The sequence below is a fragment of the Canis lupus genome, chromosome 6, assembly GCF_003254725.2.
Source record: "Canis lupus dingo isolate Sandy chromosome 6, ASM325472v2, whole genome shotgun sequence".
Classification (NCBI taxonomy): domain Eukaryota; kingdom Metazoa; phylum Chordata; class Mammalia; order Carnivora; family Canidae; genus Canis; species Canis lupus.
In genome coordinates, this window is record NC_064248.1 from 9,328,010 (window position 1) to 9,353,268 (window position 25,259).

Below are 25,259 nucleotides of genomic sequence, written 5' to 3' on the forward strand. Positions count from 1 at the left end.
GCCTCTCTCTCTCTGTGTGTGACTATCATAAATAAATCATAAAAAATTTTTTAAAAAAAGGGAGAAGGAAGACAAGAGAAAATGCTGTCAAGAACACTGGTCATCTTTTGTGGCACCATTTAAGCAGTTGAGAGAAGAGTTAAACTCCAGGAGCTTTAACAGGGAGACGTGCAGCAGACATGGGAAGTGGTCATGGTCCAGTTGGTTGGGGAATTTGTTAGCCAAAAGGAAAGGACAAAGTCAAATCAAAGATTGTTTTGTTCCTTAATCTACTGGCATGTGCTTATTGGAACATAGAACAGGTGTTGCAGGGTGAGGAGGAACATGGAGGCACCAGAGAGCAAGGCCAGGGGCTTGAGGGAGCAGGAGGGACCAGACAGTGAAGCATGTCCCAGTGGCCTCTGGCCCCTGGGGAAGAACACTGATGGGCAGCTGACAGTGACATGAAGCCATGATTAGCATGGGGGTTTGGAGAGTAGGAGACACTCGAACTGGGAACCCAAGACTACGGAAGCGAAAGGACTTGTCCAGCGGGGCAAGGGGAGAAGGCCATATCTGCACGTTTCCATTTGGCAGCTGTGACAAAGACCCAGGAATAGAGGTAGTGGAGGCAGCCACCAGGTTTGACCTGGACAGCACTGAGTGAAGAGGGAAGCTCTCTGGAAGAAACCCTGACCCTTGACTCTTGTGGCTCCTCTCTGCCCTTCAGGTTGCTGTAAGGTTCTAGTTACTTCTGGCCAAGGCTGGTATTACCAGCTCAGGGCTGGAATCTGCCTCAGAGCCTATCCTCCAAAGCAATAACCAAGTTCAGTAACATATTGGATCTTTCCCCATTTCTGCCTATACTGTCCCTCATTTTGATTCTCTGGAATCACTTCCTAAAATAATCACAAGCACACAAGCCCTCACTTCAGGTTCTGCTCTTGGGGCTGGGGGGGTGGTGGCAGGAAAAGGTGAAACTTCTCTTGAATCGGGATTTCATTATGATCAATGCAGAAAAATATTTTTCTTTTTCTCACATGTACCACCTGTTACTTACTTCATGTAAGTTTAAAAAAACAAAACAAAAAAAAAAAAAAAACTTATTTATTCAACTAGTGCCCTGGAAAGCAAGCAGGGCAGGAGTTAGTATTCCTTAAGGACCCTGAAACCAAAGCAGATAGAACACTTGGTGTCTCAATTCTGGTTTCTAAACAGGGTGAATAAATCAATTATTTAAACAAGACAAAGTAAAAAAAAAAATCAAGTGGAGTTTGCTTCATTATATTATGCAACAAAACCAGGTTATTGGGTGAGAGGTCACAGTGTGAAGTTTGAACCATCAGATCACATGTTGCACCGTTAGGAGGTTTCTTTTTTTTTTTTTTTTTAATTTTTATTTATTTATGATAGTCACAGAGAGAGAGAGAGAGAGAGAGAGAGAGAGAGAGGCAGAGACATAGGCAGAGGGAGAAGCAGGCTCCATGCACCGGGAGCCCGACGTGGGATTCGATCCTGGGTCTCCAGGATTGCACCCTGGGCCAAAGGCAGGCGCCAAACCGCTGCGCCACCCAGGGATCCCTGGAGGTTTCTTTTTTCCTGAGTTTCATAAATCTGTCAAAGGTTGTACTTTAATGGTTCTATCTTACAGAAAATCATGTTTTGGGGGATCACTGAAAGCTACTGTACTCCACGGTTTTTCATCTGGTTGTCCTCCTTCTGGGAAGCTACCCAGAACTCAAAGCTGCTGTGAAGAAGGGCACATTCATCTGGGTGAAGATGGCATGTAGGACGCAGTTTGAGTTTTTAACTTTGACGTTCTACTTTTTTGCCTCATCCACAACGTGTGTATTTATACAACCAAGAATGAGAAAAAACAAACACCGCCAACATTGCCACCTAGAGGTGATAATTTATTGTTTTACCATGACCCAGAAGAGAAACGACATAGAGATATTTATTACAATTCCCCACAATTTCCTTCCCCATCTGCTCTAACATTTGTCAGACATCACCGGCCTCCTAAAATTGACCATTGACTACAAATGCATGTAACTGTTATTTGGCTGCCATTTCTCATGGAAATTTTAGTCCTCCATCAAGTTTTCACATTATTTCCAAGAGAGGAGTTCCTTAGCTTTAAAAAAACCCCACTTTTCCTTTAAGATTCCATTATTTATTCAAAGAAGCCTTCCTAGAAAGGTTAATGAGGATTTGAAATGAACAAATTCAATTTAAAAATCACTTATTGAACATCTACTAAGCATCTGGACTCTTCTAAGACTAGTGAAATGAAAGGCCAGGTTTCAATAACAATAACTTAATTCTGCGGGTATACAAAGACAAGTTTCTTCTTTTGGTCTAATTTATTCTAATCTAAGGAACTAGGGACTGACAAAACAGGAAAGGTTTGTCTTATCCAGTCTACAGATAAACAAGACATTGCCTGAGTTAGCTCTCTATATAGATTTAGGCTTATCATGTTGACCTGGTTGTAATAATCTATATTTAACTACAAGTTAATAAAAATACATGTTCATTTTAAAATAATTGCTGATTTTGCTTGCAGTGCCCCCCCTCTTACCCTTAAACTCTTATTATTTTTAGATCAAGATTTTCCTGCACAACCACCATCTGCTGCCTTCCCCCCCACCCCCATCTATTTGTTTTCACAGAAGAACCCCTGCTACTAGCAGAAGCAGCTCTAAGCCTAACATGCTTTGTCCTTGCTAGGGCAGAAAGAAACCTTACCTAAACTGTTCAGAGGTTGAGGTGAGGGGAAAAACAAGTGAGCACTGACCAACACACCTGAGTCGGGGCAATTTGCAGCTGCCTAGTCCCTTCCCTGGACTGAAGGAACTTTAAAACCCAAATCTGAAACTGGAATGAAAATCCGAGTTTTTATGCCACCTTTCAATCACTCACAGGTCTCATTTTTTTCTTACTATCTTAAAACATTTAGCCTCACTGCTTAATGAGTGCTTGCTAAAGGGAAAAAGTTTAACTTTAGGACCAATTAGCTTTGCTAATAATTTCTGTGTAACTTGAAGTGAGCCATGATTCTTTAACTAAATGGAGGGGAGAAATCTTAACGACTTTTTTTTTTAAGCTGTTAAAATAATATTGTTTAGAAGTCAACCTAGTGCCTCTCCTTAACTTCCACTGTTTCAGGATAAAGAGAAAAACATGAAGTTTATGGTATCCACTGTTAAACAGAACCAGACAATGTGAAATGAAATTCTCACATTAAGACATTCTGTCAGATAAGATGTCCAAAATATTTCCCCAACTTTTGTTTGACCTGCAGAATCGGAGATGGCTTAGCCTCCCTATAACTTCAGGTTTGTTTTACAAAGCTTTGAAAAGTAAAACAGATACTTTCATCTTCAGATAGAATAAAAAATTAATCTGAGTAGCAAAATAAGTAACTGCTTTTAAATGTACAGTAGTGTGTCCATTCTAAAAACAAAACCTAAACCTATGTTAGGAAAACTTTTCAAATAATGTTTTTTATTGAATCCTCCAGTAGTAGTTGAAATAAAAATGTACTCTAACTTCTACGAAAAGATCTATTTATACCACTTAAATTCCTCTTCTCTGATTCTACATTTCACTTTGCAACCTGCAGACCTTCATTTGGTTTCCCAAGTGGGGAACCCAGCCCCTTCATAAATATTTCTCAGAAGTTGCTCAGAGTGGGACTCACAAAAATATAGCTCCTCTGGCAAGTATTGCTGCCACCATTTGACTACATTTTAATACTGTTACTCCAATTCACATAACAAATCTTCCATGAGGATGGTAGGATAAACCTGGTTAGCTAGCTTCAGGATGAGGACTTCAGGGTGACCAGACCCCAGAATAAAAGGTGATCAACTCTAGGATAAAAAGGAGGAAAAAAATTCCTTCACAACTATGAATCTTCACAAGCCTTCCAATGGCAGGGAAAGAACAATCCCAGGAAGTGAGTGCGGGGCAGGGAAGGTACACAGGAGCACAGTCAAAGGGAATGCTGCAAAAACGGTTCTCCAGCCGTATTAGAAAAACTTACTGCTGTGTAAGAAACTGGATGCATCTGTGCCTATTTTCAAGGAAAGGGTCCATCATGGTGCTTTGCTATCCCAAATTTCCTAAGCATGAAGATCAGAGTTAGTGGGGGAAGCAGGACTGGTTTCCACAATCTGGTCACCAGGTTAAGTGGTCCCGCTGGCTTCTCCAGGGCACCTCACCAACTCTCAATTCATGTAGATGGCCCTCTCTCGCCCCACCACTACAAGCTCAGACCTATTTTCTTGGCATGGCAGGTAAGGGTCCACTTTCTGGCTTTGAAAACGTTCAGGAAGATGCAAATGTTTCTAGAAACGGTTCCATTTTAGAGTCCTATTAACCTCTCTCTCCTAATCTCCTCTCCTGACTTGGTAAGCCAACTATGAAGGTTTTCTCTCATTTCCCCTGCTCCTCAGCACTGTAAACTGACTTTTTGTCTATACCCACATCAACTTCTTTAACTACTCATTCCAAAACTTTGCTCTTTTGGAGTATGTGTTCTGTCAAATAGATTAAAATACATTTTTTATAGGGAATATACAGAACGACAACCTGGGGTAGAGGTACAAACATGGGACACTGATGTTGTGGTCTTACAAAATATATAGAAGTTACCGAGCAGGAACAATTTTTGCCTTCTTTTTAGCATTTCCCCACATTTTCCCCTTCTTTTGTGGATCCTCTGGAGTTAAGATTGAGCTTCCTCTGCAGTGTTTCTGAAATTCATTACATGATTGGAACACACTGACGGAATTCATTTTCTGTCCAAAGCAATGAGTGGTCTACATGAAAGTTTTCCTCACATACAATATTAATAAAGTTTATTTACAGTGTGAGCTTTCTGATGCTAAGGGCTGAGATGTGATGGAAGGCTTTGCCATATTTATCGCATTCATGAGGTTCCTTTCTGGAATGAATTCTCTGATGTATGTAAGATGTCAATTGTCACACATGTCAGACATGGCGAGCTCTCTGTACATATTTAGCAGTTTCACTTTTATGTCTTTAATAGAATACTAAGTGTCTTACATATCAAAGATGCCTCACAGATGCCTCTGATTCTCAGGCTGTAGCCTTGCCTGCCAGGCCAGAGCAGAAACAAATTCCCCACAATCTGAAGAATTTTACTTCTCTTCTTGGCAGGTATATTTAAGGTATATTCCTAAAAACCCTTAAAAAACTTCCATTAGGTCAACTAGCATGCTAATGGTTAACTACAGAGTACTCAACTTAAAGGCTTCAGCTGGTCAAGAACTTCTGAATGTCCAGACACTAATGAGCTGTGGTAATAAGCCTTTCTGACCATGACCCAATTACACTCTGCACTGGGCAGCCGATAAATGGACACGACGTGAATGGTTTTAATCAACAGTCATAGCCTCTTTTCTTCAGAAAACACATTTTCAAATGGCTGCTTGAAGAAATGCGTCTGCTAAAGATCTGAAGGCAACCACTGTGACCATCCCATGGTCAACGTGGGACAAAGATGCAAAGCGCAGGTTGCAATGAACTTTCCTTTTCAAAAAACGCAAATGGTGGCTGCATTGTCAGCATGTGATTGTGGCTAAAGAAAGGTGAATGTGGAACCAACCAAAGTTCATTGCCTCTTCAGAACAGTTGGTGCGTTGATCTGTGCCTGGGCCAAGTGCCCCAGGGCTCCCAGGGCTTCCCAGGGGCAAGTCTCTGCTGACAAGCACCAGCAATTTTGTGTGAAGCCTCCATTGTGGCTTTTTGAAGAAAACATTAAAAAAGCACTTCTACTTTCATTTAGTATAAAAAAGCTACTTAGGTATATATACTCTTCTTGAATATCTCCTCTGTCATTCTTAAACTGGATGGATGGAAATATCCTGGTCACCAATGGGCCTCCTTTAAGTTTCTGCAGGCCAACACTGATGGAACGGCTTGGAAGCTCCAGGAGAGTTGTAGTTGGTCCCAGTTAGAAAGAGAGGCCAAAGAATCACTGCTGCACAGAATTTGTTTGGTCTGGAACTGAAGCCACAGCTGCCCCCACCTCACTGGTTCCCCATAAAGCCATACTGTCTTGTAGGCTTAAGCTGTCAGTCAGCAAACAACTGATGAAGGATAGTTTTAGTTGTTTCTTGATGGAAAAACTCATGTGGGGTTCTCCCATTAGGGGGAGAGTCTTTGGGTCTCTTTCTAAGTTTCTGCAGGGCTGTCCACCATCATTTGCATGCTCTCATGAACAAAGACCTCTCTACCCAAGTCCCTAAGGACTGCCTATGTTGCCCATGATAGCTGGGTCTCCCATGTGTGTATCTGAAAACCATCTGTCATTAGCTTCTAGGCTGTCGATTGCTTCGATGGAAAAGATCCGTTTCATAGCCTCCCCTCAGTCTTCAGGGGATGAGAAACAGAAAAAATTGTACAGTTCAACCATGATACAGTCACATCTCAGCTTGTTGGTGAACTTCTCAGAGCAACAAACATGTTGGGTAACTGCCAGCTAATGGTATCAAATGCCTTTATCAAGTTTCTGGAAAGTGTGGGGGGAAAATGCCCTTTACAACTTTCCTTTTTTTGAAATGCAACAAAAATCACATCTGTGCTGTACTTTTAGTTATAAGTGATTCAGAAAGTGCCTAAATGATCATGTTGTCCTTCAGCTAACTGAAGAGAATTCTGGCGAAGATCTTTTGCCCCAGAAAGAGGTCAAGACACGGCCTTAGTAAATATTCCTATTTTTCTTAAGATAATGACGAGAGAGTTGTTTCTGACATTCCATGGTATTTACTCACAAATCTGTGTCTAGGAAGAGTCTATGCAGGCAGCGAGCCAGTGCCTTTCTTTTATAGTCAGGATAAAAAGAGCATCAGACCCTAGAGCTGTTAGCATGACTTGGACTCCAAAGGTCCTCTTCAAAAGCTGGGCCAGGCTACCTACTTCTGGTACTCATGATTCACACAGGGTTTTATCATAAGCGTGTAAGTACTGTCAGAAGTCAGGTATAACAAGTGCCTCTTAGGTGTTCAGCACTGTCTCCAGTGCTATCTGGGATAAAATAGATCCCTTGACAATTGAAGCATCTCTTTGGGGAGGGAGGGGCCATGATGAAAACTTTCAAACGCGAAACAATGGAGGATTAAAAGACAGTCTACAATCAGTCAAGTGCTAAAACTTGTGGAGAAATGCATTTCAGAGTGCGAATAGTGCTTTTGGGATTTGGAGTAGGGAGAGAAGGGCTTTGAATCATTGTTGCCATTTCAGTAGAATTTATCTCAGCGATGAGGATAGAACCATCTACATTTGTTGCGTCCTTTGGAACTGTAGACTGGTGCACATACCCTCTTTCAGGAAGAGCTAGAAATCTTTGGTTTGATACCCATCAGCACAGTCCTAGATTTCTATAGCTTTGGCAGGCTACCAGTGATCATATATATAACTTATCATATATATAACTAGTTTGAGCAGCAAGTCCCAATGCAGTTTAACTGTTCCTTGTTTTTGAGAAATAAGGTATAACAAGTTGTTGGCCAAGTAGGGCTTGTTTGTGGCAAGCAGCTTTAAACCCCAGTATCACTTTTGCAGAGCCAATCTTAATCTTTCAATCCTATATTGTGGTTGCTGAGTCTGAGAGCGCCTTAATAGGTATCCTCATTACTGAAAAGCTTGACATTTGACATTATGTGTGCTTTTATCTTGCATGGAAATATCGTGTGGATTCTCCATATGACTAGCTTTTCCCTGCAGGGGCCGTGTGGAAGGATTACATGCCCACAGACAATGCAAAGGCGGAACGCTGCTGATGGAACTACAAGGATCCTGAAGTGTGATTTTTTTCCTTTGAATCTGTTAAGGCCCTCTTTTTTTTCCCCTCCGTGGGCACACATATCTCTGAAGTAATTTTGGAAACAAAAGGAGGAAATGGCTAGCTGACAAATTCTTGCTCTACACACAGCTTTTCAGGAATGCACCAAATGCATCAAGGGAGGCAGGGCTGTACTCAGAGGCTCGTTCTCTGGTATGGATCCTGTGATGCAGAGTGAGGGTCGAGCTCCGGGTGAAGGCCTTACCACACTTAGTGCACTTATAGGGCTTTTCTCGGGTGTGGATTCTCCGATGCAAAATAAGATATGAGTTTCGGTTGAAAGCTTTTCCGCATTCACTACATTCATAGGGTTTCTCCCCTGTGTGGATCCTCTGATGTTTTGTCAGGTCTGAGCTCTGGCTGAAGGCCTTCCCACACTCATTACATTCATAGGGTTTCTCTCCAGAGTGGATCCGCTGATGGAGAATGAGATTTGAACTGTGACTGAAGGCTTTGCCACACTCATTACATTCGTGAGGTTTCTCTCCTGTGTGGATTCTCTGATGCAGGACCAGGTTGGAGTTAAGACTGAAGGCTTTCCCACACTCGCTACATTCATAGGGCTTTTCTCCAGTGTGGATGATTTTATGGCGAATAAGGCTTGAGCTCCTTGTGAAGCATTTACCACATTCATCACATCTATGGGACTTTGCTCCCGTCGGAGCTTCTTCAGGGGTGTTAAAGTTTGAACTCAGGCTGAAGCTTCTTCCCAAACCTTTGCCCTTCTCCCTTGGGCCTCTCTCTCCTGTGGCGGGCTTTTTTTCCTTGGTTGTAGCTGGCCCCGAATCTCTTTTTTCTCTTCCGGTTTTTTCCTCAGGGTTTCTCTGCTGCCTCTCTACTGTTCTGCTCTGCTGTTCACGTTTTTCTCCAAAATCTTTTTGGAATCTTCCTGTCATCTCCCCACGTGGCGCTGAGTCTTCTGCGATTTCAGCCTTTGAGGTTGACTCCTCATTCTCATTCCTGTTTTCACAACCTGACACAATAGAAAATAAAAATGCCACCATTTTCTTTTGAATATGTGGGTTAATCAAGTGACACTGTTTTCCTGGAAGCTTCTACATGCCTGCAAACTGACCTCACAGGATTAATTGAGATAAAATCAGAGGACAGAGGGAAAGAATGGGGACAACAGGGAGTTGAGCTGGGGAAGGAGAGGGTGGGCCGAGTAGAGGACAGCTCCACTGGGGGGGCAAGGGGGAGGACAGAGCAGAGGAAGCAGAACTGGTTAGGGATGGAAGGGATGAGGGATGAAGAATGAAGGAACGTTAAGGGGGTCACAATTCACAGTTCTACAATTTGGTCACCCAATAATTAATATGGAGGAATAGACATTTAAAAAAATCCATGTTCCATTTCTAATATTAAGCATGAGTTTGAATGAAGAAAATGGACAGGTCTTGCCTAGAAACAGTAAGGGTACCAGCCCACAAAGGAAGGCATGTAAACAGTTAATAAAGGAAGAGTGAATACTTCAATTCTGTGAGATTTTTAACAAGTCCATGGTTAACGGACAACACAAGAGCTCTGGACTTGGCAGGTAGACAGATCTTCAGATACATGAGATTTTCTCCTCCAGTAAGAGCAGCCCGGAGCTGACAGTGCTCAAGTATCCGGGGTGAGGGCAAAGAAGTTGGTTGGGGCATTAGTAAACATAACTAAAACCTTCACTGACAGACCACTGAGAATACCCAAGAACAGAAAAGACACTGAAAACAATCCTGGACATGTTCCACAAAGGAGATGATGTTAAAAAAAAAAAAATTACGAATGCAAAGATGATCCTCTCATTTGGCAACCAGCACATGAAAACATTGGAATATATCTTTATTACAATCTGCTAGAGTCTGTGCATCATTATTTTTAAGTAGAGAGTGAAAATTGTTCAATGAACATGCACTATTTTATAGATGTTTACATTCATCTGGGAAAAAACCCAAGATGTTGCAACCCTATTATTTATTTGGCCTTAAGCACCCTTTCCAAGGGGGGTTTGCGCTATCCCAAAGAGGCCCCTGAATGCAACCACAGAAAGAAAAGTATCTAAGCCCTGGCTTTAGTGATGAAATCGCATAAATACCGACCCTTCCTAAGGAAGAGGAAATTGGTCCACTTCTTTTGAATTCCAATCCAAAGTCCTTGGTAATTGGGATAGTTCCCAGACTGTATCTGATTTTTGTTTGCTTTTTGAAGTTATCCTGGGGTAGGTAATACTTAGCTCATAAACACAGATCAGTTACTTGGCTTAATTTTCAGACCGTGGTCCAAAGAGCAAATACCAAGAAACACTCACCCAGTTAGGTCTACGGTTCAAAATAAAAGCTGAAGCTTCTTCAGGAATATTCTTTCTTCAGTTCCCTTCACCCACCTACCTTCTGCCCTCCCCAGGCAGAAGTCTCACTGTGGACTTCCCATGACACAACTATGTGAGAACTGCTTTGCAGGACTGTCTTCCAGGGATTGAGGGAAGAGGACAAATGGGAATGTTTGTCAATTGTGTCACCTTGTCTGAACTGGCTGATGCCTCTTAGAGCTTGTTTTTGTTCTTAACTGCACTGCTACTCTATGGAAGCAGACCTCTCCATAGAAGAGCACCACTGTAGTCGGAAACAGGTAATCCTAATTGTAAGGGAGGCACAAGCCATGAATTACACAAAGTTATTGTGGAGCAGCACTCCCAGGATGGAAGATGGCAGAAAGCCCATGGAAGGATGCCTAGTAAGTCCAGGAATGCAGTCCTGGGTTAGGATCAGATTGATGATTAGGTCTCACCTGGACCTTTATAATAAGAAAAACAGATTCCATCCCCTTGACAGAGGCACCTACATTACAGCCCACAGAGGCTGGAGAAGAATCTTAAGTATCAAAGTGGTTCAAGAGGTGAGAACTCAGAACATGAGAGGACTTCTGATTTCAAATAGCAAAAACTACATAAAGTTAAAAAATCCACTTGGAATCAGGGAATCACAGTATCAGGTGCTGGGGGTTAAATGAACACAAATGGGCTCCTTCCTCTACCTGGCCTGAAGAGAGGGGGCTCAGTAGTCTTTCAATCCTTGTCAACTCTCAACCGAACACATCAGAGATCCCACAACTAACCAAAAAACAACAACAACAACAACAACAACAAAAAAAAACCAAAAAAAAAAAAAACACCCACCACAAAACAATCTTAGACAATGATGCTGCATCAGTCTTACCCTGGGAAAACACGTTCCCATAATTCTCCTGCCTGTTGTCCCTATTGAGATTCTTCCGAGCCAGGTTCTGACATCCCCATTCCTCCAGGATGAGGGACACGGCCATGTCCTCAATCTTCACCATTGCCTGAAATAATATGAGATCCCCACACTCAGTTCCCCCAAAGCTTAGGGACAATCCCATCACCCAAACCTGGAGTCAGGGATAGAGTTGGAAAGAATAGGTGACCATGCCAGGCTCTGGCTCTGGCGGATGCGGAGGGTGGGAGTGGGGCTACTCTGTGGGGAGGGGCATCAAAACTGCGTCCTGGGTGGAGAGAGCTAAAAGAGCTCCAGGAAGAGAGGCAGCCAGGGTCTCAGGAGGGCAGAGGGGCCCACAGCTCACCTGGGAATCTGCCGTGAATAGTGCAGATGCCATCGCTTGGTCTCTGGGACTCCCCTCGTGATGAGGGGCAGGAACGTGTGTGGCAGGGAGAGCTGAGGGAGGAGAAAGGAGCTATGAGTAAAATCAGCTCTGCTCTGGAACCCCCGTCCAAGAAGGACCCCAGGGCACTCTCTTTCCTGCACCTGTGTGTTTGATATTCAGTGTTTAACTATAGAATAACTATAGGTAACTACAGAGAATCTAACGAAGGAAAAGTAACGATCTCTGCTTTCCCGAGACGTTTAGGCAGGAGTCACAAGGAGTCATAAAAAAGGTCTTAAAAATCACCTGGTTCAATCTCTTTAAAGAGGGGGAAACCAAATCCCAAGAGAGTAAATGACTTGCCTAATAGCACACAGCTAAGAATGGCAGAGCCAACCCGGCTTCTTATTCTCAGCTATGGAAGTAGGTAACTTTCAGTCCATGATTCAAGTTTGGCTCACAATTGAATTTTCTCCAGTTCAAGGAATAGTACCAGAGCATCACAATCTCATTTAGTTGTGGAAAATACAAACGTTAACAACGTTTAGGAGTAATATCTTGTAACGCAAGGTACAAAGGGGGTCTTTTCTGGCCATTTTTTATGCTTCCCGTTTTCTCCCTCACTTAGCCAGTTTTTTTGAGAAGATGTATACAAGGTTCAAATATCACCAAGACATTTACTAGTACACAGAAGTATGGGTTGACACCTGATCTAACATAAGACCTCTATCACACGATCACACAAACTGCAATATGTAAGAACAACTATACAAGTTTTTAAACCACAAAATTAAAATCTTCCCTTGCCAAGTAATATTAGATTTGGAAATGTTGCTAGATAAACAGACGATGTTGCCCTAGCTGCAAAGAATAAGAGCAATGAATTTGAAACTGAATTACTAAACCATGTGTAACTATTTCAGACCATACAGTTATAAGCTAAAGCAAAATGTACAAAAAGATCAAGTATCCAGCATTTTAAACTTCCAAGAACTAGGAAAGACTCTGGAAAAGGAGTAGTGCCAAGAGGGATCTGAGAATAAAAGCATACAGCTGAATTCCAAGGAGAACTATTTACAAGTATCAACTGTTTGTGACAGGGTCTCTAAAACTGCTACTCTGGCAAAGGGAAACTCTAATCTGGCACTTAAAACTAAAAATATCCTCTTCAATTTTCTGATTTCCCCCTTGTGGAGGGAGTGTGGAGAGACCTCACAAGCCCTGCATAGGAGATGATTGGGACTGGATGGACAGTAGTGGATGCACTGATTTGCAGATTCCTCCAGAATGCATGGAAGAGAATGTTTTCTGAAGCTCTAATATTCCTGGCCTTAAATGTCATCACAAATTAACACATTGGTTAAGAAACGTGCCTTTATCAACTCTTCTTCAACAACTGGACTTTTAATATGTTGTTTTTAATGATATTCTATGCACCTACTTTGATTTTTAAATTGGATTAAAGATATTGTTAATATTTACCTCAAAGGAAAAAAAATTAAACGGACTTTTATGTAGATGACCCTGAAATGATTTTTCCCGTTTCTCAAATAAAAAAAAATTTTTTTCCATCCTTTTCCCACTGTTTGAAATTTCTGAAAACTAGAAAAAAAAGGTTATACAATACTTTTATACATTTTAAATAAAATAAATTTTAAAAATGATCCTTTTTTAAAGGCAATTTATGACATTAACCAGAGTGTTTCAAAACCCAGGCTGGAAATATATAACTTCTTCCTAGTACTTTCCTGTAAAAAAAATAAATAAATAAAATCTGCTGCACATCCAAAATGCTAACAATTCCAAGAATAATGTAATGTCCTCCCAAATTAATTTCATTTACCTTCTCAGTAACATCAACTCCTGAGGTTGGCCTATAAGTTAGATTTTCCACAATATTTAATTAATAATGACAGTAGTGTGTAATGATAAAAAAGAAGCATGCTTTTTTTTTCTTTCTTTTTTTTAATTACAGACCCTCAGCAACACAGAGAGTGCACTCCCATCTTGAATAGTTTGCTTTTCCCCACATGAAACTTTGCTTCTTACCGCGTGACTGTAAGAGACGAGGTTTCCGAGATGAATGCTTGAAATGGGACTGGGTGGCCTCATGATGAAGGTCAAAGCTCGAGGACTCCTGCACTGGATCCAGAGGCACCATCCCCCTTGCGAGCATCTCAGGTCCATGAACTTGACCTGGGACCTGAGGACAAATAGAGTGGGCTTGCAGGTAAATCATTTTTTCAATTGGACTTTAAACAAACAAAAAGATGGTAAGTAGACCAGTGGATGTAGGGGAAGGAGTCCAGAACGCCTTTTAGAATCTGAGCAGAGCAGAAAGAGTAACCAGTATAAATACTACTGGTGCCAGCTCTAAATTGTAACTTGCTGTTTGCTCCAGGCTTAAAGCCCATGTGATGCTTACACACAATAGGTTTCACACTTCTTCTTACCTGCTGTCCTGATAAATCAAGCTCCAAATCTTCTAGAAGGGTCACAGCCTCCTCCCCACTATCGGGACGGTATTCCTGCAGCCAGACTTGGAGCTCCTTGGGCAGGATGGAAAGGAACTGCTCCAGTACCAGCAGCTCCAGGATCTGCTCCTTGGTGTTGATCTCTGGTCGTAGCCACTGGTGACAGAGTTCTTTCAGTCTACTCAGAGCCTCTCGAGGCCCAAAAGTGTTCTGGTAACAGAAGTGCCTGAAACGCTGGCGGAAAATCTCTGGGTCAGGAGGAGGTGTCTCCTGTAGGCTGGAATCCTGCCCCCACATATGGTCTTCCTCGTCTTCCTCCTCTACCTTCACGATCACAATCCCGTCCTTCTCCGGGGCAGCCTGGGGGGACAGGCCTGTGGCTTCCCTCGACTCCGCAGTCATCATTCAGGCTTAGGCAGTGGGCTTGATCCAAACAGGGTCTGTGCTCTCCTTCCTGTCCTAGGAGATGTTTGTGGATATGTTTCGGTACTGTTCCTGATGCAGGAAACAAGATTATTAGAGTTTTTATGAAAAGTGACCTGTGTTACCCCTTCACATAAGGCTGCAAAGGCACTGAACACAACCTTCGAATGGCAAAAGAAAAAGCCTCCAGGGGTGTACTGTTTTCACTGTCACTTTACATATTAGGTTTGCATGGGGATCCCTGGGTGGCTCAGCAGTTTAGCCCCTGTCTTTGGCCCAGGGCGTGATCCTGCAGTCTCGGGATCGAGTCTGGCATCGGACTCCCTGCATGGAGCCTGCTTCTCCCCCTGCCTGTCTCTGCCATTCTCTCTCTCTCTCTCTCTATCATGAATAAATAAATAAAATCTAAAGAAAAAAAAAAAAGAATTGGGTTTGTCTTTAAAAAAAAAAAGAAAGAAAGAAGGTTTGCAGAGGTGTGCCTGGCTACTTGATCAATAGAGCAAGTGACACTCTCGATCTTGGGGTTGTGAGTTTGAGCCCCATATTAGGTGTAGATTGCTTAAAAGTAAAATCTTATGGGGTGTCTCAGTTAAGCATCTGACTTAGGCTGAGGTCACGATCTCAGCGTCTTGGGATCTAGCCCTGAGTGGGGCTCCCAGCTCAGCAGGGAGTCTGCTTACCCTTTTCTCTCTGCCCCTCACCCTGCTTGTGCTGTCTCTGTCTCTCAAATAAACACATAAAATCATCAAAAAAAAAAAAAAAAAAAAGGCTCGCAGAGAAAAATCTCCAATAAGCCAATTCCATCCTCAGGGTGTCTGCTTGAATCTGAATACCTAATCTCCAGGAGGACAGCAGGTTAGGTTAGGACACCATGCTTCTATAGCACTCAGCCCAGTGAAAGCACAGTGTTATTTAACAGGGTGCCAGGCAGTACATGCATTATTTTATTGCCTTCCACAATAGCCCTAGCAAGGAGGCACAACCGCTAGTACCATTTTACAGATGGCATGTTGCAAATTGACATCACACCCTCCCCTTGTTAAGTGCTGAACTGTCACATGTCACGGCACATCCCAAGGGAAAAGTGGGGGCCTCCCTCCCTCACACAGAGAGCTGCCAAAGTACCCTCATTTCACTTGCTCACTTTTAGGTATTGTGATATTTCTCGGTTTATCTGAGACCAGTTATGTGGAATAATGGATTATTTTATCTAGCTTGAATGAATCTTGCCTTCATAAAAGAGACAAGTATAGGAGCCAGGCATGAAGGAGGTCAATTGTAAGACTTCCAGGTCTACAATAAATAAGCCATAAGAATATAATGTACAACGTGGTGACTAGCATTAAGAATACTGTATTGCACATTTGAAAGTTGCTAAGCCATCTTAAAAATTCTCATCGCAAGAAAAAGAAAATTTGTTAACTGGTGACAGATTTTTTTTTTTTAAGATTTATTTATTTATTTTATATATATATATTTTATTTTTTTTAAATTTATTTATTTATGATAGTCACAGAGAGAGAGAGAGGCAGAGACACAGGCAGAGGGAGAAGCAGGCTCCATGCACCGGGTGCCCGATGTGGGACTCGATCCCGGGTCTCCAGGATCGCGCCCTGGGCCAAAGGCAGGCGCCAAACCGCTGCGCCACCCAGGGATCCCCTTAAGATTTATTTATTCGAGACACACACAGAGAGGCAGAGACACAGGCTAACAGAGAAGCAGGCTCCCTGCGGAGAACTTGATGCAAGACTCGATCCCAGGACCCTGGGATCACCATCTGAGCCAAGGCAGACACAACCACTGAGCCACCTAGGTGCCCCTGTGGTGACAGACATTAACTAGATTTACTGTGGTGATCATTTTGTCCAAATAGCGAATCACTATGTTGTATACCTGAAACTAACATATTGTTACTCAATTCTAGTTCAAAAGAAAAGAAAAAGCCAAGCAGCTTAGACCCTGGCAGAGAAACTACAATTTGGAGAATTACTAATGGTGCAAATACACATGCAAAAACAAATGGCATAGATAAAGTTCTATCTAAAGCAAGGTCTTACCCAGATTAGTAGGTAAAAACCAATGTCAATCTAAATCAAAGAGGTCAACCAATAAGTGACAAAATAGCTGTTTTGTTTTTTTTTTTTTTTAAGATTTTATTTACTTATTCATGAGAGACACACAGAGAGAGAGAGAGAGAGGTGCAGAGACACAGGCAGAGGGAGAAGCAGGTTCCATGCAAGGAGCCTGATGAGGGACTCGATCCTGGGTCTCCAGGATCACACCCCGGGCTGCAGGCGGCGCTAAACTGCTGCGCCACCGGGGCTGCCCCCAAAATAGTTGTTTTTTAAAAAAATAGTGCAGAAAAATTATTATGAGAACAGTTGTATGCTGGGAAACAGTCTCCACTGTTATATAATTTTAACTGTTAAAAACTGATATTAAGTATCCTGGAAAAATTTTATCATCTACATGTTAAAAAAAACCTGTAAGTATTTTCTACTGCTTAAGATTTTCCAAATGAAGTTTTGTGGGTCTTGTAAGTCTGTTTTTTAAAAATACAAAATACCTTTTGATTAGCTTTTTTAAAACTAATAGGCTATATTAGTAGGCTCTACGCACAACATGGGGCTTGAACTCACAACCCATAAAATCATGCTCTACTGACTGAGCCAGCCAAGCATCTCACCTTTTGGTTAGTTTTTAAAAACAGGTGATTTAAGGGTATAGAAACAGATGATTTAAGGGTATAGAAAATTTAAGGGTATAGAAAAACTAGTGTACTAGCTGAATTTCAGTAACAAAAATTTAACATGGAAGATAGGAACAATCATGAGTTACTAAGCAGAGTTGACAATGTGTTTCTTCTACCTGAATTGACAAATCTTTGTGAGGGATCTTTTTCAATTCAAAAGCATCAAATTCAAGTTTCAGAGACAGAGCAACCAGCTACTGTACCATCCAAAGCCAGGGATTTTATTTATATTTTATAAGATTTTATTTATTTGGGAATAAGAGCACACACGCACATGAGCTGGAGAGGCAGAGGGAGAAGGAGAAGCAGACTCCTGGTGACTGAGCAGGAAGCCAGATGCAGGCTCGATCCCAGGACCCTGAGATCATGACCTGAGCCAAAACAAAGGCAGATGATTAACCAAAGGAAACACTTAAGCTCCCTTAAAGGCAGGAATTTTTAAACTAACAAAAAGCAGTTTTAATTACATGGTTCTCATTAAAAGAGTGTTAGTAATTCTGGTGGAAAAGGGATCACATACATTTAAAGCACAAAAATTATTTTTCAAAAGCATAATTTAATGTATTTTTTTGTTTTATTATACAAAACCCTTGGGTAGCGGGTGGTTCAGTAGTTTAGCACCGCCGTTGGCCCAGGGTGTGATCCTTGGAGACCCAGGGATCGAATCCCACATCAGACTCCCTGCATGGAGCCTGCTTCTCCCTCTGTCTCTGTGTGTGTGTCTCTCTCTCTTTCTGTGTCTCTCATGAATAAATAAATAAAATCTTTAAAAAAATACCCTGGGATAATAGTACACATACCCAATTTTTATAAATAATTTTTACAGATGGGAATATGTATCCAAAAAAAAGGCTTGGGAGGGACACCTGGGTGGCTCAGCGGCTGAGTGCCTGCCTTCGGCCCAGGGCATTATCCTGGAGTCCCGGGATGGAGTCCCATGTTGGGCTCCCTGCATGGAGCCTGCTTCTCTCTCTGCCTGTGTCTCTGCCTCTCTCTCTCTCTCTCTCGAATAAATAAATAAAATCTTTAAAAAAAAAAGGCTTGGGAGATGACTGTTTTGAGTTTTTTTTTTTTTAATTTTTATTTATTTATGATAGTCACACACAGAGAGAGAGAGAGGCAGAGACATAGGCAGAGGGAGAAGCAGGCTCCATGTACCGGGAGCCCGACGTGGGATTCGATCCCAGGTCTCCGGGATTGCGCCCTGGGCCAAAGGCAGGCGCCAAACCGCTGCGCCACCCAGGGATCCCTGGTTTTGGTTTTAATGGAATCCTTTACAAATTTGCATGTCATCCTTGTGCAGGGCCATGCTAATCTTTTCTGTATCAGTGATTTTAGTGTATGTGCTGCCGAAGCAAGCACTGGAGACAACTGTTTTAATGGCGAAGACTATGATTTTAAATTGAGATTTATCACAGGATTAGTTTTTCTAGCTTACTTTCTTTGTCCTTAAAAAATCCAATGCAAACCCATTCTCCAGCCTTTCCTGTTGATTTCCTACAGACCCATTTTGAAGCCACCTTCTTTGCTGCAGTAAATATATGTGTTTTTCAACTTCAGAGCAGCTTTAGTGAAGTCCTTACAGCTCCAATTATTCAATTTCCTAAACATCTCTCTAGATCTACAATGTGCAGAGCGTCCTCCTAGACTAAGGGGAATACAAAGATGAGAAGCCTGATTCCTATTTTTACACAAATAATTATAGTACAAAGCAGAATGTGCCAACCGTTCTAAGAAGCTTTCAGCATCAGCGCTAGAGGAGCTAGAGAAGTAAATGATGTGTCTACAAGGCGGCTTCTAGCAAAAGGCACCCCTGGAGCTGGGGTATCAGAATAGCCAAGACCTCCAAAGGAAAGCTTCCTCCAGCAGAAGAGGGAGTGAGGTGGCAGTCTGAGAAATCACTCCTTTGGCTAGCTTCTTCCCAACTGGAGGCTAAATAATTCCTATGAGCCTTAAGTTTTTTAAATTGCATTGTTTGTTTGTTTTTAAGATTTTATTTATTTGAAAGAGAAAGAGAGAGAGGACAGAGAGCATGCCCAAGCAGGGGAGAGGGTGAAGCAGGCTCCCCACTGAGCAGGGAGTCCGATGCAGGGCTCAAACACAGAATTCCGGGATCAAGACCTGAGCCTGAGCCTGAGCCTGAGCCACCAACTGAGCCACCCAGGTGCCCCCTTTAATTGCATTCTGAAAAGTCAAAAGGAAGATCACCTTTTCCTGCTGCGCCTCCCACAATTACTTTCCACCACCCTTAATTCAGGCTCCAGATCTCCCACCTAAACTTGTGACAGGGTCCTGCAGTTTCTCCAGCTGCCATCTCTCCCCAGTCCAATTAGAGCAACAAACTGAGGTCAGTGCAGTATTGCCCAAGAATACTTCTGGCCATTCCTTCCTTCCCCTCAATTAGCATCAGTGAATCCTTGGTATCTGCCAGTTGAGTGCCTACTCTACTTTTCCAGTCTTATCTCCCACTACGTTTCTTAGTAATGATCCCCCATATTTCAGTCTATGTGGCCATTCATGTTCCCTACACACAGGATGTAACTGTCAATCTTCAAGCCTTTGCTGTGAACAATTTCCCACCATATCAACTTTGTTGATCAAATTTTTACTTACTCTTCAGGATGTAAAAGGTCTCCTCATATTCCAAGTTAACTAAGAGATCTTTCTCTTTTGAACATCCTCAATCTTTCTTTGTTCCTGTTTATGCTACATATATTCTCCTTACATTATCCTTATTTGGCTTGCAGTTCCTATCACCTCCCAACTAAATTCTAAGCTCCTCAAAGACAGTCTTCTTTGAACTTATCAACTAGAGAGCCTGGCAGCTTAATTCCATTAAACTCAGAAGAAATAAGAACTACTCAAAATATCACCACTCTCCCTGCCACTTATTTCCTTTTAGTGGTAATTAGCGATCAGATATTCTACAAATACCTCAATCACTAAGGCCCCAAGTCTCACCTTCCTGGATTCCTCTCTCCTTATATGGATTCAGTCTCCAAGCACCAGGGAGAATCAAATTTGGCTTTCTCTCTTCACTCCCCTCCCCGCTACTTCATGTCCTATGTTACTCTCAGGTTATTTTTACAAAAACTCTGTGGCTTTCCAGGCACCACCCTGTAGTACCTGGTTCCAGTTTCCCCTCAAGCTTCACTGTCCATCATTGATTTGTTCTACTTTCCTGTGAGTCTTTTCTATCCACAAAATGAGTATCTCCTAAATATGCCTTGGATCCTGATCACCATCCCTTTCTCACCTCACAGTCTATGTCTGGGATCTCCTCTCCTAGTCTTCTCTGCCCTCCCCCCACCCTTTTTTTGAGATTTTATTTATTTATTCATGAGAGACACACACACAGAGAGAGGCAGAGACACAGGCAGAGGGAGAAGCAGGCTCCATGCAGGGAGCCTGATGCGGGACTCAATCCAGGGTCTCCAGGATCAAGCCCTGGGTTGAAGGCGGGGCTAAACCACTGAGCCACCCGGGCTGCCCTTCTCTGCCCTTTCAAATCCTACTTATCCTTCAGAGCTTAGCTAAAATGCCTCGCACCCCTCATCGCTGTTCAAGAACATTCACTCAGATGCACGGAAAGCACCATCTAAGTCTTTCATGTAACAATCTTAGCAGGTAGTAGCTACAATTCTCATCTCCCTTTACAATGACAAAATTAAGGTTCACTGACCTTAAAATAACACACCCAAGGTCACATGGCAATTAAATGCTAGAGCCAGGATTTGAAATTCAGTCTGTGGGTCCCCTCAATTCAAGCCATAGCCATCATACTGAGCTCATTCTGTCCCACACATGGATTAAGGAAGAGCTTCTGTGGACATAAAGATTCTTTTTAAGAGGAGGGCCTAGGAAAGTGCCTGTGAAGGATGACCACCCGGGAATGGGCCTTATCTGCCATCCGCTATTTTCACCAGAGAGCCGTGTGGCTAAGGAGACACAGCAGGAGATCCAAGTAGGAATCATCTCAAATCTAACCAGGGGGGACCATCCAACAGTCCATTAACTGAGCAGGACTGGTGAAGAAACTAGCTTAGCATCAGAAATCTCTATTTTTATGAAAATTTTATCGTGTCTCGGCTATACTAAGGAAAATACGGGAAGGAAAGGAATTTTGATCTGTATCCTGCATAGGCAAGAGTTTTAGAGTGGGATACTTTCGGGGGCACCTTGCTGGCTTAGTCGCGGGAGCATGCAACTCTTGATATTGCGGTTGTGAGAGTTCAAGCCCCACAATAGGTGCAGAGCTTGCTTGCAAAAAAAGAGTGGGATACTTCTTAGGTCAGTAGGACTCCATACGAAGAGACTGAGGAGGAAGTAAGATCCAAAAGGACAGAGATGAGAGCACAGGCACATCCTCTCTTCCCCCATCCCTCAACATTTCTGCTCCTTTGGTAAAGAGAAAAGTCACAACAGCAATGGAAGGGCTGGGTTTTATTTTAGGTTTCTCAGATGATCTCAGCAAACAATCTTTTCTCCTCTCTCTAAAGTTCTGGCCCAAATGCTCTCTACCAATCATCTGCCATGGAAGTTCTTACAATATTTCTTTCTCTGTGATTTAGTTTTTCATGCCTTCTTCCTCAACTGGACTGCTAAGGGTATGCTTTATTTCTTTTTTTTTTTTTTTAAGTTTTATTTATTTATGATAGTCACAGAAAGAGAGAGAGAGAGAGGCAGAGACATAGGCAGAGGGAGAAGCAGGCTCCATGCACCAGGAGCCTGACGTGGGATTTGATCCCGGGTCTCCAGGATCGTGCCCTGGGCCAAAGGCAGGCGCCAAACCGCCGCGCCACCCAGGGATCCCTGTTTCTTTTTTCTTAAAGTGAGCGCTATGCCCAAAGTGGGGCTCAAACCCACCACCCTGAGATCAAGAGTCCCCCACTCCACCAACTGAGCCAGCCAGGCACCCCAGGGTATGCTCCTTTGCACCTCTTAGACCACTTAGTATGATTCCTTGCAAATATTAGTTGTTAAGAAATACTTGATTAAATTTACAGTGTTATCTATTTTTTTTCCCCCCACTTATACAGCACTCAATACTGCCCTCAAATTAGCTCCAGGGGCTACCTGGGGTATCTCAATAAGCTGTACCACCACTTTCCGGTCAATAATTTTAGGCAGGTCAATCTCTCTCTCTGCATTTGTGCAAATGGGGAGAAAAAACATTTTCCTCACAGAGTTATTGTGAGGATTACATGAATTAACATATATAAGACAATTAAAACGGTGTCTGGCATTTAGTAGGCACTAGAAAGGTGCTTTAATTTTTTTTAAAAAACGGTAAGAGAACTGTGCTTTACAATTTTCAGCCTGCTTAAAAGACTAAGCAACCGGAGAATTCCTGTAATCCTGAAAGCAGCATAGGTTGGAATACCTACATTCTCATCTCCCACAAATAAGTTACACATCCCCAAGTGAGTCATTCAACCTCTCTGGCCCTTATCTGTCACATGGGGGAGGGAAGTAAAAAACTACCTCTGGGGTCCTTTCTGGGCTGAAAAACATTCTGACACCCTATCCGATTTAGATAAGATTACCCCCAGCAACTGGTTCTCAGCGAGGATAAATACCAACGATTTTCTTACAAAAAGGGCTTGTAGTTACCAGCTCAATTTATTCCAAAGGCTATTTTCCAAACAGGCCAGTATCTTTTCCAGGGCATAGTCTTGAAAGCTTATTATTTATCCTTTAATTTTTATTTATTTATTCATGAGAAAGAGAGAGAGAGAGAGAGAGAGACACAGGCAGAGTGAGAAGCAGGCTCCATGCAGGGAGCCCGACGTGGGACTCGATCCCGGGTCTCCAGGATCAAGCCCTGGGCCAAAGGCGGCGCTAAACCGCTGAGCCACCGAGGCTGCCCTAGTCTTGAAAGTTTAAACAAACCGCACCCCCTTCCTGATTTTTTAACAGAGCTTTAATTTTTTTTTTAAAGATTTTATTTATTCATTTGAGAAGAGAATGTGAGAGAGCACAAGCAGGGGGAGCAGCAGAGGGAGAGGGAGAAGCAGGTTCCCTACTGAGCAGGGAGCCCAACACAGGGGCTCGATCCCAGGACTCCAGGATCATGACCAGAGCCCAAGGCAGATGCTTAACCAACTAAGCCACCCAGGTGCCCCCCAGTTTTTTTAAATACGAAAAAGCTTCCTTTGAAAGACAGCTAGCTACCCAAAGACCACCCAAAACTACCTCAAAATGAAAAGGTAAAGTTTAACATACCACTCACCTGTACTTAGGTGTAATATAAAGATAGAAAAAAAATGAAACGTTCAGATCAAGTAGAGAATCAGCAAAAGACTATCTGTATTACGTAGCCAGCTTCCCTGTTTGTACTTTCACACTGGTGAAAACTGCCTGATCTTGCACAGTAACTCAGAGACAATACAAACTTGGAGATACATTCTGGGGCAAATTATCATTATGGTTCCCTATGTAAGGTAAGCTATTTCTCCACAGTTGGCCAGCATATATACTAACAGTACTTCGTTTATCTGGTTACAATGAATTCCTCACAATTGGATTCAACAAGTATTTACTAACCACCTCCAATCGGCCTAGCACTGGCCTGTACAATAAATGCTTTCTTTGGTCCCAGGCCATGTAACAGCACTCTCTATAATGAAAGTATCTTATTGTGTATTGGAGGCCCTGCAGGAAAGGGAGGGGAGGGGCCCTCCCTAGTGTCAGGCTAAACTGTAGCTGGATTTCTTAATTACCTTGACTAAATCAAATCATTTCAAAGCTGGAAGGGCCTTTTGAGAAAATCGAGTTCATTTTAAAGATGACAAAACTGAGAGCTGGAGAAGAGTCCCGTATCATCCAAGGTCACTCAGTCTCCTAATGGCCTGGTGCAATTTCCAAAAACTCCCTTCACTCTTCATCCACTCTAAGACAAGCAGAGTAACGACCCAGAACTGGGGGTGGGGGAGAATCCACCTAATCTTCCGGAAAGATCATTTTTAAAGTCTTCAAAATATTCCGCAAGGCGGAAAGACACAGTGGGATGTCTAAAACCTCTACTAGATCCGAATCACGTCTTTACCCACTCTAAGCTTCAAATACTCTTTAATCACCGCTTGGGGGTGGGGGTGGGGGTGGGGCGAGAAGCAGGTGATTTGGAAACACGTAAGCGGCACCTCGAAACGTGTCCACTACTCGGCCTTCCGCATTTTTCACCTCGAGGTCCTGAAGGACCTCGGAAAGAAAAAAAAAAAAATCTCACTGGAATCAAAGCAAATGGCGACGAAAGGAGGGCAGTAAAATCAGACAGGGGTCGGCTCGCTCACGAACCCGGTTCTCAGAAACGTCAAACGACGATGACGACACTGCAGGCGAGGGCTCCGGAAGGGGCCCGCAGACGGCTTGTCCCCAGGGCTCCGTGCACCCCCGGCCACCAGATCCTCGCCCCCTCCCCGCCTGCATCCGGGGGCGGGTCGGGACGTCTCCCAGGGGACGGCGCTTCCAACCGCCGGGCCTGGGGACGGACAGGGGCTTGGGGCTCTCTCCACACTCCGCCCGGACCGCCAGGAGGGGACCCCGGGGCCGCAGCTGCAGAGCCCACCCTCACGCACACACCCTGCGGCCCCGCCCGCCCTCCCCAGAGGACGGCCCCAGGTCTCACCGTGAGCCCCGAGAGCGGCCTGGGGGCGCTGGGCGAGAAAGGGGAGCTGACTCTGGGGCTCAGGCCGGCCGAAGGGCGCTGCACACGAACCTAGGCCCTCCCGACGCCTCGACACAGACACAACGAGTCACAAAGGCCGGAAGTGTGTCAGCACCTCGCCTTCCGGGACTAGGCTGCGCTTCCGGGTCCCCTCTAGGAGCGCTGGAGGATTTTGCATCTCGGTGCCGGGATAGCTGGACCTGGCTGGCGTTCTGGATGCTCAAGCTTCCAGCCTCCACGTTACCGCTCCGGGCTTTTGCGCCGGGAGTTAATGCGGCGGACGGGCGGGAGGCGGGGTTCAAGCGTCCCAGACACAAACAGGCTGCCCGGCTCACACAGCAATCCATAGGATAATTCGATTTCTCCTGTCCTTTCCATCCAGTAATTATAGTGATTATCAAGCAATAATGATTCTTAGTAATTGCATGTCTGTGGCAGAGCAACGGACACAAGGGTGTGTAAACAGGAAGATCAAAATGAAGCCAG

At 43.4% G+C, this 25,259-nt stretch overlaps 1 protein-coding gene and 1 non-coding gene across 4 annotated transcripts; both read right to left on the reverse strand.

Annotated features, from left to right (window-relative positions):
* Positions 1–1,871: 1,871 nt before the first annotated feature.
* ZKSCAN1 (zinc finger with KRAB and SCAN domains 1) lies at positions 1,872–24,896 on the reverse strand. 3 transcript variants are annotated; one of them, XM_035717772.2, is made up of 7 exons: positions 24,735–24,893; positions 17,382–17,478; positions 13,912–14,427; positions 13,508–13,661; positions 11,438–11,529; positions 11,053–11,179; positions 1,872–8,828 (listed from the first exon to the last, which is right to left on the reverse strand). In XM_035717772.2, exons 3-7 carry the CDS (start codon positions 14,335–14,337, stop codon positions 7,936–7,938), a joined length of 1,692 nt encoding a protein of 563 aa, XP_035573665.1. In that variant the 5' UTR covers positions 14,338–14,427; positions 17,382–17,478; positions 24,735–24,893; the 3' UTR covers positions 1,872–7,935. The 3 variants fall into 3 exon arrangements, with proteins under 3 accessions (XP_035573665.1, XP_035573664.1, XP_035573666.1); XM_035717771.2 differs by lacking the exon at positions 17,382–17,478; XM_035717773.2 differs by lacking the exons at positions 11,053–11,179; positions 11,438–11,529; positions 17,382–17,478 and having other exon boundaries at positions 24,735–24,896.
* Positions 18,366–18,469, reverse strand: LOC112646403 (U6 spliceosomal RNA). Its single transcript, XR_003127632.1, has one exon. It is a non-coding gene; the product is annotated as a U6 spliceosomal RNA (small nuclear RNA).
* Positions 24,897–25,259: the final 363 nt, after the last annotated feature.